This window comes from Brassica oleracea, chromosome C7 (assembly GCF_000695525.1).
Source record: "Brassica oleracea var. oleracea cultivar TO1000 chromosome C7, BOL, whole genome shotgun sequence".
NCBI classification, from domain to species: Eukaryota; Viridiplantae; Streptophyta; class Magnoliopsida; order Brassicales; family Brassicaceae; genus Brassica; species Brassica oleracea.
Window position 1 is genome coordinate 9,644,639 of NC_027754.1, and position 15,191 is coordinate 9,659,829.

The 15,191-nt window shown below is 45.9% G+C and overlaps 2 protein-coding genes across 2 annotated transcripts; both read right to left on the reverse strand.

Annotated features, from left to right (window-relative positions):
- Positions 1-3,591: 3,591 nt before the first annotated feature.
- LOC106302536 lies at positions 3,592-4,050 on the reverse strand. Its single transcript, XM_013739027.1, has one exon. It carries the CDS (start codon positions 4,048-4,050, stop codon positions 3,592-3,594), a length of 459 nt encoding a protein of 152 aa, XP_013594481.1.
- Positions 4,051-9,165: 5,115 nt separating this feature from the next.
- Positions 9,166-11,857, reverse strand: LOC106305581. The gene is made up of 2 exons (XM_013741938.1): positions 9,915-11,857; positions 9,166-9,816 (listed from the first exon to the last, which is right to left on the reverse strand). The coding sequence occupies exons 1-2, from the start codon at positions 9,930-9,932 to the stop codon at positions 9,358-9,360; spliced, it is 477 nt and encodes a 158-aa protein (XP_013597392.1). The 5' UTR covers positions 9,933-11,857; the 3' UTR covers positions 9,166-9,357.
- Positions 11,858-15,191: the final 3,334 nt, after the last annotated feature.

A 15,191-nucleotide genomic window follows, 5' to 3' on the forward strand; every position in this document is an offset into this window, starting at 1 on the left:
TTCTTCCGCGCTTTTCACCCGATTGGTTCCCTTGGAAAAAGTTCTCCGTTTGAGGAGCTTTATCGTTTCTCGGGAGGCGGTCTGAATCGCGGATGATGTCTTTTATGCTGGACACTTCGGCGAGTTCTCCTGCAAGCAGTTTTGCGGCCAGCCTTGCGCGGAGAACTTTGCAGTTGCAGTTAACGGTTGAGCGACCGCGGGCCTGATGAAAGTCGCTGAAGAGGTTTTGGTCGTAGTTCAGATTTTGGGTCCATGTGTTACCTGTCGTCCGGCCCTGCTCCGGTCCAGAGTTGATGGCGTAGTTGTGTGCTTCCTGGGTCTCTTATTCCCCGTGATAGACGTTATGTCGTTTTGGGGGTTTTTCTTTTTTGATTTCTGATCCGACCCAGGATCCTTTGACGATGTTTTCATCGGCTTTTGCTTTTGCGACAAGACCTTCGTCTCTTCCTCGATGATTATGTAGTCTGTGGCCTTGTGGAGCGTGTCCTGGATCATTTGTCCAAGGTTATCCACTTCCTGAGCTTCGGCTTCTACCAGAGCGTCTTTCGGAGCGCATCTAAGCCACTTTGTCGCTAATTCCGCTGACTCTAGCCATAACGGTTTTGAACTGTTTTATGAAGTCGCAGAGAGATTCGTTTTCTCCCTGGGATAAACTCCAGATTTCGACATCGGAGGTTTCTCGATCTATGAATATATAGAGTACTGTTTGAGAAACTCTGAGGCGAGTTGGTGGAAACTTCCGTAGGAGTTTCACTTTAGACAAGAGAACCACTCGAGCGCTGCTCTAAGGAGGTTCTCGACGAAGAGGCGGCACTCGCCGACATCTCTTTCGCTATCTCTAAACCTGGCTCTTCCCATCGCAATCTGGAAAGCCTGCAAGTGTGCCTTAGGATCGGTTGTACCATCTTAAGAAGCCACTTTGACTTTTCCGGGATCCGAAACCCTAGTTTCGGTGATGCGGGTAGCGAAGGGTGTTTTTCAAGCCTCCTCGAGGAGTAGGTCAATCTCGGGTGCAGTGCTAGTAGGGTGATAGATCTGAGATTTCACCGCTCTAACTTCCGCAGCTGTTTTCCTGAGATGATCGCGAAGGTCGCGAATGTCAGATTTTTCGCTAGCAGATTTTTGACCTTGTCGGCGTTTTCCGCGAGTACTCCGAGTTTTCTCCTCGGCCAGTTCCTCATGTTTGTCCCAGAAGATGGCTTCTTCCTCTTGGTCATAGGATCGTCGAACTGGGAATCATCCCGAGCCGCACGGCTCATTGTACGTCGTGGATTCACATATGCGTCTTCGTTCGTAGGTTCGGAGTGACTGCTAGAATCCAAATCGACGTGTTATTTCTTCATCCTCGTTACCTTCCTCGATAGGAGGAAGATCATCCGGCCCTTTTCGCGTTGGCGAGGGAGTAGTTTCGTCAGTATTTTGTCCAGATGATTTCCCCTGCGCGTTGGTAGACCGGTCCACAGGAGTCGTAAAATCGAGTCTTCTTCCGCGGATTCGGGTTGCTCCACGCGGAAGAACGGCTCTGGTTCTTTCTTTTAGGTTTTTAACCTGTTTAGCGAGAGAACTCATGACCTTGTCCTGTTCTGCTGACTTCTTTTCGAAGTTCGAGAACATCTTTTTGACCTCCTCGAACGTTGCGGTGTTTGCGTCGACGTTGACCGAGGTTACGTTCGTTGCTAGAGCCTTCTCAACGTTGTCGGCGGCGGCGGTGCCGTCATGAGTTTGTTGGTTATTGAGATCGTCGACTGACATTCCTGATCGAGCGTTGGTGGCTGAGAGTGAGATTGATACGTATCCCCCCTCCTACTAGCGCCAAACTATGGGAACCAAAATTCTCACTGTCGATTTCCGTTGATTTAGGAAAGATAGGAAACCCTAGATTTCCCAGAGGTCTTGGATATCTGCTAAACCATACGCCAAGCAATCAGAACACGAAAGTATAGACGAAAAATAAATAAGGAATCGAAAAGAGAGCAAGAAGTTTATTATTTCGAATCTGCATTTGAGCGTTACAACGAGGTAAGAGCCTTCGGCCACAAGAGCTGTCGGCGAGATCCCTAGTTAGATTGCTCCTTGTATTTCACAGTACTTTTTCAATGAGTATATACCATGTGTTCCCTGTATCGTGTAGCTCGTGGCGTTTTAATACATGTACTTTTCACATTGGTACTCTGGGGACCCCGATGCGCTTTAGGCTGCACAGGGGTTTTAGGTAGTTTTGACAGCATACTCAGGCTTGCGCATACCCATTCCTACTTTATGTCTCATTCCCGTTTTGATCCTTTGTGGGCGTGCCACAGTGGTCATGCCACTTTTGTGAGGGTTGGCCAGGATCGGATGTCTCTGGAGACCTGATCCAGCTCGTATGCCCTTTTAAGTATAATGATTTCCCCTCTGCTTTTATAGCCGGAACTATTTTATTATAAGCTTTGTCCGGAGACGTTTAGCATACATAGGAGTAGGAAATCATAATGCTTAAACAGTATATAGTAGTATAGAAATCATGATCCGGAGACCGTATTAAAAATGATAGGCTTTGAGGGAGTTCCAACAGTTGGGTTGTATTTTACCTTTGCTATCTTGCACCTTATAGGCGCCTGCTCTCCGCACCTCGATGACCTTATAGGGTCCTTCCCACCCTGGGGTAAGTTTACCCGTTGTTTTTTGCTGCTCGTCGTAGAACCCAGTCCCCTAGCTTCAAGGTTCTCGTTCTGACTTTCTTGTTGTACGTCCTGGCGATGTCTTGCTGGTAGGACCAGTTTCTTAGTCAAGCGGCCTCTCTCTTTTCGTCGAGCAGGGCGAGGCTTAGCGCCATCAGCTCGTTATTCTCCTCCTGAGAGGTAGATCCGGAGACCATTGTTCTTACGTGCATCTCTGTAGGTACAATGGCCTCAGTGCCGTAGACTAGCGAGTAGGGGGTTTCCCCTGTTACTATTTTAGGAGTGGTCTGGTAGGCCCAGAGGACTCCGTGTAGTTCCTCCGTCCACTTCCCGTGAGAGCCCTCCAGTCACTTGTTAAGCATGTTGACCACTGTTTTGTTCATGGATTCGGCTTGTCCGTTAGATTGGGGGTGTCGAGGTGTGGCGAATGTTAGTTTTATGCCTCAGTCCTTGCAGAACTCCTTAAAGTTGTGGCTCATGAACTGGAGTCCATTGTCGGTGACGATCTCGTGGGGGACCCCGAAGCGAGTGATTACGTAGGTCCACAGGAACTTGCGGATCTGGAGAACTGTTATGCGGCTGGGCGCTTCTGCTTCGACCGACTTTGAGAAGTAGTTAGTGACTATCAGGAGGAAGACCTTCTGCCCCGGCGCCATAGGGAATTTCCCTACTATGCCCATGCCCCACTTTCTGAAGGGCCATGGTGAGCTCATGGATTTGAGGTTCTCCGGGGGAAGCTTGAAGACTGGAGCGTGCCTTCGGCATTGGTCGCAGTGCTTGGCTTGTCTGTCGGCGTCCGCGGCCATCGTGGGCCAGTAGTAACCAGCCCTTCGGGCTCTGAGCACTAGGCTTATGCCGCTAGAGTGGGATCCACAATCTCCTTCATGTAGTTCTACAAGGATTCTAGCGGCTTCTCGGGGTGTGACACACCTCAGGTATGGGCCAGAGAAAGATCTCCGTTACAGCTTCTCCTGGGAGATAAGTACCTCGCGGCTTGCTTTTTGATCTTTCTGGCCTCGGTACGGTCCTCCGTGAGGATGTCGGCCTCCAGGTACCAGATTAGGGGGGTCATCCAGGTTTTGCCTTCCTCGACAGCGGAGACCTCCTCTGATGCGGTTTCCTCCATGGTAGTTGGCCATTGAAGTACGAGCAAGGGGATACTCATCTGGCTATTCGTTTCAAGGGCAGACCCTAGATTAGCCAAGGCGTCGGCTTGCGAATTCTGTTCCCGGGGGATTTGAGTGAGCTTGCAGCTCTTGAATTTCTTGATTAGACGCTGAGCGACAGCCAGATATTGGATCATGCTGTCGTCTTTTGCTCGGTACTCCCGTTGTACCTGATTGATTATCAGCTGGGAGTCGCCGAAGATCTGGATGTTTTCTGCCCCCATTTGATGGGCGAGGGTTAGGCCTGCGATTAGGGCCTCATACTCGCTTTCGTTGTTGGTTGCTTTGAAGTTGCATCTCACTGCCCTTGAGGCTGTGTTCCCTGTTGGTGAGGTAAGCACTATTCCGTTAATGTGTAGGATCCATTCTCCCTCTTCCTTACTTCGCCTCGGAGGCGTACCTCCTGCTCCAGAGCGGGGAGCAAGGAAGGGGAGAATTCAGCCACGAAGTCTGCTATGTTACTTTATAGCCGTGGCGGGTTGGAATATTACGTCGTACTCCCCTAGTTTCACAGCCCATTCGGCCAGGCGTCCGGAGACTTCTGGTTTATGGAGGACCAACTTTACACGGAAGGAGGTGACAACCACGATTGGATGAGCCTAGAAGTAGGGTCGGAGCTTGCGAGCAGTGACTATCAGGGTTAAGTCCAGCTTTTCTAGATGGCTATAGCGGGTATCCGCGTCTAGGAGAGCCTTGCTTACATAATAGATTGGTAGCTGCTTGTTTTCCTCCTCGTGAACTAAGACGGCGCTCACGGCGTGTTCGGAGACTGCTAGATATAGCAGCAGGACTTCACCGAGTAGTGGCTTGGACAGGAGAGAGGAGTGGTGAGATGCGATTTTAGCTCTTGGAGAGCAGATTCACATTCTCCCGTCCACTGGAAATCCTTCGGATTCTTGAGAGTTCCAAAAAAGGCGTGAGATTTGTCTGAGAGTCTGGAGATGAACCTGCTCAAGGCCGCCATCCTTCCCGTTAGCTTTTGAACATCATTGACGTTCTTGGAGGAAGGGATTGAGTGAATGGCCCTGATTTGCTCCGGGTTGGCCTCAATGCCTCGGTGGGTTACGATATACCCGAGGAACTTGCCAGAACTGACCCCAAATGAGCATTTAGTCGGGTTCAGCTTCATGTTATATTTCCTGAGGGGGGAGAAGGCTTGTTGCAGGTGAGATATGGGATCTTCCGCTTCCAGGGATTTGACCAGCATGTCGTCGATGTAGACCTCCATGGTTCTCCTGATTTGGTCCGCGAACATCATGTTGACCAGCCGTTGATAGGTCGGTCCTGCGTTTTTTAGGCCGAAGGGCATGACCTTGTAGCAGTAGATCCCTCTGGACGTCATGTAGCCGGAGAATGCGTGCATGAAGCTCATCAGCTGGTGCCCCGCGGTGGCGTCCACCAGCTTGTCGATATGAGGGAGAGGGAAGGGGTCCTCTGGACAGGACTTGTTGAGGTCCGTGAAGTCGATGCATACTCTCCACTTCCCGTTCTTTTTCTTGACCACGACGACGTTGGCTAGCCACCTGGGTACTGCACCTCACAAATAAACCCCGCGCCGAGCAGGCTCTTGACTTCATCGTTGATGATAGTGTCTCTCTCGGGGGAAAACTTCCGTCTCTTTTATCTGACGGGTTGATGTAGGGGATCCACCTGCAGCTTATGCATGATGATCTCCGGATCGATCCCAGGTATATCTGCGTGGGACTAAGCGAAGCAGTCAGAGTTAGACCTGAGGAAGTCTACCAGTCTTCTTCTCAGTCCCTCGGTTAGCTTGGAGCCGATTTTGAGATGTCGGGTCTGATCTCCTTCGGTTAATGGCACCTCGTCCATTTCCTCTACCTCCGGTTCCTCGGTGTGAAGAGCCGGAGGTTTGCTCTGTAATTGCTATAAGACCTTGGTCTTTCCCTTCAGAGTGGTCTGATAGCAGGAACATGAATATTCTTGATCCCCTCTGATCGCCTTTATGCCCCAGGGTGTAGGAAATTTCACCATTTGGTGAAGAGTCGAGGGGACGGCCCCCATTCTGTGGATCCAGGGCCGTCCTAAGAACATGTTGTAGGATGAATCGCAATCAACCATGAGGAACTTTGTTGTCATGTTGACTCTTTCAGCGTATACGGGGAGGGTTACCTCCCCAACGGTTTGTTTGACTGCCCCGCTGAACCCTATAAGGGGGGTTATCCTCCGAGTTAGAGCACCTTCCTCTAGCCCCAGGTCCTTATATGAAGCCTGGAAGATGATGTTGCATGAGCTTCCATTATCTACCAGTATCCTTTTTACCAGGCAGTACGCTACAGTGAGCGAGATAACAAGGGCATCGTGATGCGGAGTGAGGACTTTCTCATGCTCCTTGGCCATGAATTTTATCTCATCTGTTCCCAGGAGCAGACGTTTTGGCTTGGCCTCTAGGTCGTGCTTGGCATTCCAGGTGCTTATGCCGCTGATTTCCGAACCGCCCGAAATGACATGGATCACTCGGTCCTGTCGCGGTGGCGATACGGGAGCAGCTTCAGTGGGCTTACCCGTTGTCTCCTTTCTTAGATGGCTCTTGTCCTTCTCGGAAAGGAACTCCCTGAGGTGCCCTTTCCTAAGCAGCTCGTTGACCTCGATTTTTAGTGCGATGCAGTCCTCCGTTTTGTGACCGTGGTCTCGGTGGAAGTCGCACCAGAAGCCAGGGTTCCGGAAAGAGTCGGGGGCTTTCATCTTCTGAGGCCACTTGACCTGCTGGCCCATCTGCCTCAGAACATTGATCAGCTCCGGCCTTGAGACGGAGAGGTGAGAGATGTCTGGCCACGTGGACACTGCCTTCTCGATCGGCCGGTTCTTGTACCTGCCCCGGCTTTGATTCCCGGAGTCCCTAGCTGGTCTTTGAGAGGATTTCTCTTCTCGCTCGGTTCGGTCTTGTCTGATCGCCTTGGGATCTTGCTTTTGATGCACCTTAGTTTTGACATGCGCCCAGGCTCGAGATAGGACGTCGTCCATAGTTTTGCACTGATATTTGGTCTGTTCCTTGTATAGGTCTCTACCGGGGAGCAGACCTCTCTTGAAAGCAGAGATAGTAGTGGGGATACTGCATTCGGGGATAGACACCTTTTCTTGATTGAAGCGGGCTATGTAGCCTCGCAGGGGTTCCGCTTGGTGCTGGAGGATTTCGTAGAGGTTGTCGAAAGTTTTCTCCAGATCCCTGCTACTGGCGAATTGCTCTACAAATTTGTCGCTGAGAACCGCAAAGGAGGCTATTGACCTAGAGGGCAAATTGATATAGCACTGCAGAGCGGGTCCGGTCAAGGTGGAACCGAAACCTTTGCACATGGCAGCTTCGCATGACCCCTTTGGGAGTGCAACGGCCAGCATCCTTTGTCGGTATTGGGCGAGGTGTTCGTCCGGATCAGTGGTGCCATCGTAGGCATTTATGTTGGGGAAAGAGAACTTCATGGGTATCTCGATCAAGGTGATCTCATACGTGAAAGGAGTATCGGCATAGGAGTCGGGGTTGCTCTTCCGGATGAGGGGAGCTACCCCCGGTAGTCTCTCTACCATGGACTGTATGGCGTCGAGCCTATCGGAGAACATTTGGTGAAGGTGAGCGATCATAGGAGACTCCGTTCTCGCTGCTCCGTCTGATGTTTCCTTATCAGGCTCGAGCTCCGAGTCGCTGTCCTCCACGTCGTAGGCCTGAGCATCCTTGGCCTTTTCTCGCGTAGATGCGTCTCCTCCTGGCGCTGTAGTTGGGGGGTTCGCGCCTGTCTCGGAGTTGGGTGTTTCCAGAGTCGACATAGGGTGAACCCGACGTTAAGGGCTTGGTTTTCGTCTCGCAGGGTGAGATTCTCCGATTCGAGCTGGCTGAGCTTCTCGGTGCTCTGCTCCAGTTGCTTGGAGTGTTCGTTGAGCTTTTCCTTCAGGATCTGGAACTCCGAGGAAAGCTCGGGATTGGTCTCTTCTCGAGTTCGATGCAACTCGGTTACTTGACCATGCAGATCGTCGATTTGCCTCTGGAGTTCGGCTTCTCTCTGGGTAGCTTCGGGTAGCTCGTCGTGCTCATCCACCGCCATTATCAGGTAGTTTAGATTACTCCCCTCCTTCTTGCGCCAAACTGTTAGGGGATTTTTGTGAAGGATCTTTGTGAGTACTACAGAACGATGGACAAGGCTGGTATTTGTATAGATTTCGTGAATGTTTATAAAGAAGAAGGTGGAAAGAGGCGTTTTATTAGATCAAAGAGCTGGAACTACAACAGTTTGAGTAAGAACTCTAGTTCTAGCCGCCTAGCTCTAATCTCTAAGTTTCCAAGTGTCGATCCCTTGCTTTAGGGTTTAGGTTCCTTTTATATAGTCTTCCTAAGGCAGGCCTTAGTCAGTTGGAGTAGGTTAAACTCTTCCATATTCGGAAATATGGAAGGTTCTCCTTATCGGAAGTTTTCCATTTCTCGGGGAAAGGGGGTGATCCTGGGACCGGACCCGGAAGACTCCATTGCGGGGAACCGGGGTTCCTTTTAGCGGAGATCCTGGGAACCGGGGATCCAGAGGCCGGTGTCCTACCAGGGGTCTGGATGAATTCAATACCTGAGTATTTTTCCACAACAGTACCCAGGATTACTAGAACACATTGTTAGGAAAAGAAAAGAAGTCTTTGATTATATACAGCAGATAATTCAAAATAAGGTGGATAGTTGGTATACTAAGTTGCTATCTTCAGCTAGAAAAGAGAATTCTATTGAAGTCTGTTACAACCTCTTTGCCTACCAATATGAAGTCTTGTTTTATGCTTCCTAAAGGAATCCTTCAGAATATAACTAAGGCAATGCGTAACTTCTGGTGGTCTGCATCAAAAGAACGCCACAAGATCCTTTGGATAGCATGGAACAAGATCTCACAACCAAAGAGTGAAGGAAAATTAGGCATTAGAGACCTAATAGACTTCAATCTTGCAGTGATTTCAAAACAGACATGGAGACATTAAGGAGCCTACTTCTCTCCTGGCTAGAGTTTACAAGGGTAAATATTTTAGGAAAACAGAAGCCTTTGAGATTGAGATTGTAATTTTGACGATGTGAAGATGCGCTGCATCATTTATCTACAGAAAGATCGTAACAATTTGAAAGTCGTACGTGGAAACGAAAACTAATCTTCATTCGTGTAAACGGGAATAAAGATCAATTTGGAGATTGATTTGAAGATGAACTTATTTAAAGATCGAATTAGCAGCATATCATGAAACATTTAAAAAAAAGTATGTCGAAGAAGGATTGATTTTGAAAAAAAATTGACGAGTATAATTGTTGGTCCCAGTCAAAGCACAATAGAAAAAAACACAATTTATTTGTTGGTAGTTATAAGTCTACCTTTTCTAGATTATTTCATTAGCTTAAATAGCGAAGAAGAAAACACTTACGGAGTCTCCACTCCTTCTACAACGAAAATGAGAAATGTGGAGAGGTGGTTTCCTCAAATCAAGGAAGACCAATTCTCTCTTATCGTGCACTTAAACAACAAAATAGAAAATATATAATTTCAACTTAATTAAAAATACTTTCAGTTTGGAATCTTGGTTCTCGTTGAAGTCCTCCGGTTCGGTTCCTGAATTATATCTTCTTCAACATTAGCTTCTTCTTCTTCCACTTCTCCATCTCCAGCTGTGGTCGCATCATTACACCTCCCCCCGAAAATAATCTTGTCCTCAAGATTTAGTGTAGGAAAAGACATACGAAGCTGCTCAACACACTCCCAAATGGACTCTTCTTCTGGCAAATCACGACACTTAACGAGTGCTTCTTTCACACGGTTTCCTGCTGCGTCCAGCTCACGGTACTCCAAAACACTTTCCGGATTCAGTTTGAGGAGACCGTTAGTGCGTAAGGGAGGCAATGTACCTGAGCTTGGTGTATCATCTCCCAAGCGCTTCTTCAAGAGAGAGACATGGAAAACATGGTGCAGACGAGTACCCTCAGGAAGTTTCAGGCGGTAAGCGACACTACCAATGCGGGACTCTATCTGAAAAGGCCCAAAGTATCGAGTGGAAAGCTTATGTGATATCCGCCTAAAAATAGTATGCTGACGGTATGGTTGAAGACGTAAGAATACCCAATCACCTTCTGTAAATGTGACATCTCAACGTTTCCGGTCCGCTGCTTGCTTCATTCGATTAATTGAGAAGCTGCTCGTCTAGTTCTTCGACAGGCGTGGAGTGGCTTTCATACCCAATGAGTGGTGGTGGATCTTGTCCATAAAGAGCCTTGTAGGGAGACATACCTGTTGAAGCATGATAGGTGGTGTTATACCAGTACTCGGCCCATGGAAGTAAGTAACTCAACTGTGTTGGCTTGGTATGAACAAAGCAGTGAAGATATTGTTCAATACAACGATCGACTACTTCTGTTTGGCCGTCGGTTTGTGGCTGGTATGATGATGACATCCACAGTTTGGTATTCCTGCCAAAAGTTCCTGCCAAAAGGTGCTAACAAATACCGGATCACGATCACTAATGATTGACCTTGGGATTCCATGATGCTTGACCACTGCATCAATGAACATGGAAACAACAGATTTGGCAGTGTACGAATGTGAAAGAGGGACCAAGTGAGTTGCTTTTGACAAGCGGTCAAGAATAACCAGAATCGAAGTATGGCGATCTAAACGTGGTAGGCCATCTATGAAGTCCATCGAGACATCTTCCCATAACCTTTGTGGTATCGGTAATGGTTGGAGTAATCCTTTAGGCGCCAAGCTCTCAGATTTTGCTCTCTGGCATGTGTCGCATTCTGTCACATACTTATGCACTGTCTTGTGCATAGACGGCCAATAGAACTTTTGTGAAAGGCGCTTGAGTGTTCGCAGAACTCCTGAATGTTAACCAATGGGTGTATCATGAAATTCCCTGAGTAAGTCACGAATAAAGTGTGAGTCAGATGGGATTACCAGCCTATTGATGAAGTAGATCATGTTGTTGCACTTGGTGTATGGCTTTCCAGGATTCATGTCGGCTAGCTAGCAGATTTTGAGTAGGTACGGGTCTGTAGTAGTCATGCGTCTGAGCTCCTCCCAGAAATCAGTATGTTGAGTAAAGATGGCATGTAAACAGAGGCTGTCTGCACGACATGGGAGCGCATCTGCTGCAGCGTTCGCTGTTCCTGGCTTGTAGGTTATCTCGTAGTCGTAACCAACGAGCTTCCCCATCCATTTTTGCTGCTCTGGAGTCAGGATGTGTTGCTCAAGGAGGAAGCGTAGGCTGCGTTGGTATGTCTGGAAAGTGAAGCGGCGACCAAGAAGGTACGTCTCCACCCACGAAATGCGATAACGATGGCGAGCATCTCCCGAGCACAAGTAGACCAGTTCTGTTTAGTCACCCCCAATGAATGGCTCATGTAAGCGATCAGCCTACCATCCTGCGATAGTATTGCTCTGATTCCTTCCCCAGAAGCATCGGTTTGAATCACAAATGGTTTTGTGAAATCTGGTAATGCTAAGGTTGGGGTCGTAGTCATTGCGGTCTGTAATCTAGCGAAGACTACATCTGCCAAAGAACACCAAACAAACTTGTCTTTCTTTAGAAGATTGGTCAGTGGTCAAGCAATGAGTCAATAGTCTTTAACAAACTTTTGGTAATAGCCGGTTAACCCGAGAAAACCGCGGAGCTCAGTGATTGTTGTCGGGCGTGGCCAATCTAGCATAGACTGAATTTTTGCTCTGTCCACCTTCACGCCTGATCCCGATGTGATATGACCCAAGTACTCCAACTCGTCTTGACCAAACTCGCACTTCTTGTGTTTAACAAACATCTTCTGTTGCGGAGAATCTCGAAGACCACTTTGACATGCTCCAAGTGTTCTGCCCAAGGGCGACTGTAGACCAATATATTGTTAAAAAATACAAGAACAAATTTGCAAAGGTACACTCTCGCTCTCAGGTAAGTACTTGATCGATTTAGTGATGAGAAGGTTTATATCTAATTCACATCTCTGTCCTTCTATACCGAAACAGCCAGCAACAGGAGTACCGAGTTCATGAGGGCTTGAAACGTTGAGGGAGCGTTGCACAATACTGTTGGATTTCCCTCCTTAAGCCCAAAACTAATCAAATCATAATCAAGCCTTAGTCCAAGAAGAAGAAACATCTAGAGAAAAGTGGAGAAGTATAGATGAAGAAGTGTGTAGAAAAGGAAGTGTGTAGAAGATGAAGTGTGTAGAAGATGAAGTGTGTAGAAGATGAAGTGTGTAGAAGATGAAGTGTGTAGAAGATGAAGTGTGTAGAAGATGAAGTGTGTAGAAGATGAAGTGTGTAGAAGATGAAGTGTGTAGAAGATGAAGTGTGTAGAAGATGAAGTGTGTAGAAGATGAAGTGTGTAGAAGATGAAGTGTGTAGAAGATGAAGTGTGTAGAAGATGAAGTGTGTAGAAGATGAAGTGTGTAGAAGATGAAGTGTGTAGAAGATGAAGTGTGTAGAAGATGAAGTGTGTAGAAGATGAAGTGTGTAGAAGATGAAGTGTGTAGAAGATGAAGTGTGTAGAAGATGAAGTGTGTAGAAGATGAAGTGTGTAGAAGATGAAGTGTGTAGAAGATGAAGTGTGTAGAAGATGAAGTGTGTAGAAGATGAAGTGTGTAGAAGATGAAGTGTGTAGAAGATGAAGTGTGTAGAACTAACTTGTAGTCTCCACTTACTAGTATAAATAGGGGTGCTTAGCACCATTTGTAATCATCCAAGAATCAAGAAAAACAAAGAGAGAAAATATTTGTAAGAGAGAGTTTCCAAAAACAAAATCTTTGTAGTAAACCCTTTCCTAAATATTAAGAGTCTTCTTCTTAAATTTTCTAGTTGTCTAATACCATCTTCATCTCATCGATATTGGATAATTTTCCCAACAGCAGTGTGTAGAAGATGAAGTGTGTAGAAGATGAAGTGTGTAGAAGATGAAGTGTGTAGAAGATGAAGTGTGTAGAAGATGAAGTGTGTAGAAGATGAAGTGTGTAGAAGATGAAGTGTGTAGAAGATGAAGTGTGTAGAAGATGAAGTGTGTAGAAGATGAAGTGTGTAGAAGATGAAGTGTGTAGAAGATGAAGTGTGTAGAAGATGAAGTGTGTAGAAGATGAAGTGTGTAGAAGATGAAGTGTGTAGAAGATGAAGTGTGTAGAAGATGAAGTGTGTAGAAGATGAAGTGTGTAGAAGATGAAGTGTGTAGAAGATGAAGTGTGTAGAAGATGAAGTGTGTAGAAGATGAAGTGTGTAGAAGATGAAGTGTGTAGAAGATGAAGTGTGTAGAAGATGAAGTGTGTAGAAGATGAAGTGTGTAGAAGATGAAGTGTGTAGAAGATGAAGTGTGTAGAAGATGAAGTGTGTAGAAGATGAAGTGTGTAGAAGATGAAGTGTGTAGAAGATGAAGTGTGTAGAAGATGAAGTGTGTAGAAGATGAAGTGTGTAGAAGATGAAGTGTGTAGAAGATGAAGTGTGTAGAAGATGAAGTGTGTAGAAGATGAAGTGTGTAGAAGATGAAGTGTGTAGAAGATGAAGTGTGTAGAAGATGAAGTGTGTAGAAGATGAAGTGTGTAGAAGATGAAGTGTGTAGAAGATGAAGTGTGTAGAAGATGAAGTGTGTAGAAGATGAAGTGTGTAGAAGATGAAGTGTGTAGAAGATGAAGTGTGTAGAAGATGAAGTGTGTAGAAGATGAAGTGTGTAGAAGATGAAGTGTGTAGAAGATGAAGTGTGTAGAAGATGAAGTGTGTAGAAGATGAAGTGTGTAGAAGATGAAGTGTGTAGAAGATGAAGTGTGTAGAAGATGAAGTGTGTAGAAGATGAAGTGTGTAGAAGATGAAGTGTGTAGAAGATGAAGTGTGTAGAAGATGAAGTGTGTAGAAGATGAAGTGTGTAGAAGATGAAGTGTGTAGAAGATGAAGTGTGTAGAAGATGAAGTGTGTAGAAGATGAAGTGTGTAGAAGATGAAGTGTGTAGAAGATGAAGTGTGTAGAAGATGAAGTGTGTAGAAGATGAAGTGTGTAGAAGATGAAGTGTGTAGAAGATGAAGTGTGTAGAAGATGAAGTGTGTAGAAGATGAAGTGTGTAGAAGATGAAGTGTGTAGAAGATGAAGTGTGTAGAAGATGAAGTGTGTAGAAGATGAAGTGTGTAGAAGATGAAGTGTGTAGAAGATGAAGTGTGTAGAAGATGAAGTGTGTAGAAGATGAAGTGTGTAGAAGATGAAGTGTGTAGAAGATGAAGTGTGTAGAAGATGAAGTGTGTAGAAGATGAAGTGTGTAGAAGATGAAGTGTGTAGAAGATGAAGTGTGTAGAAGATGAAGTGTGTAGAAGATGAAGTGTGTAGAAGATGAAGTGTGTAGAAGATGAAGTGTGTAGAAGATGAAGTGTGTAGAAGATGAAGTGTGTAGAAGATGAAGTGTGTAGAAGATGAAGTGTGTAGAAGATGAAGTGTGTAGAAGATGAAGTGTGTAGAAGATGAAGTGTGTAGAAGATGAAGTGTGTAGAAGATGAAGTGTGTAGAAGATGAAGTGTGTAGAAGATGAAGTGTGTAGAAGATGAAGTGTGTAGAAGATGAAGTGTGTAGAAGATGAAGTGTGTAGAAGATGAAGTGTGTAGAAGATGAAGTGTGTAGAAGATGAAGTGTGTAGAAGATGAAGTGTGTAGAAGATGAAGTGTGTAGAAGATGAAGTGTGTAGAAGATGAAGTGTGTAGAAGATGAAGTGTGTAGAAGATGAAGTGTGTAGAAGATGAAGTGTGTAGAAGATGAAGTGTGTAGAAGATGAAGTGTGTAGAAGATGAAGTGTGTAGAAGATGAAGTGTGTAGAAGATGAAGTGTGTAGAAGATGAAGTGTGTAGAAGATGAAGTGTGTAGAAGATGAAGTGTGTAGAAGATGAAGTGTGTAGAAGATGAAGTGTGTAGAAGATGAAGTGTGTAGAAGATGAAGTGTGTAGAAGATGAAGTGTGTAGAAGATGAAGTGTGTAGAAGATGAAGTGTGTAGAAGATGAAGTGTGTAGAAGATGAAGTGTGTAGAAGATGAAGTGTGTAGAAGATGAAGTGTGTAGAAGATGAAGTGTGTAGAAGATGAAGTGTGTAGAAGATGAAGTGTGTAGAAGATGAAGTGTGTAGAAGATGAAGTGTGTAGAAGATGAAGTGTGTAGAAGATGAAGTGTGTAGAAGATGAAGTGTGTAGAAGATGAAGTGTGTAGAAGATGAAGTGTGTAGAAGATGAAGTGTGTAGAAGATGAAGTGTGTAGAAGATGAAGTGTGTAGAAGATGAAGTGTGTAGAAGATGAAGTGTGTAGAAGATGAAGTGTGTAGAAGATGAAGTGTGTAGAAGATGAAGTGTGTAGAAGATGAAGTGTGTAGAAGATGAAGTGTGTAGAAGATGAAGTGTGTAGAA

What these genes read in the sequence shown, in the direction of transcription:
- LOC106302536 (XM_013739027.1), bottom strand. Translation starts at nt 4,050, where the DNA reads ATGGGGGCAGAAAACATCCAGATCTTCGGCGACTCCCAGCTGATAATC.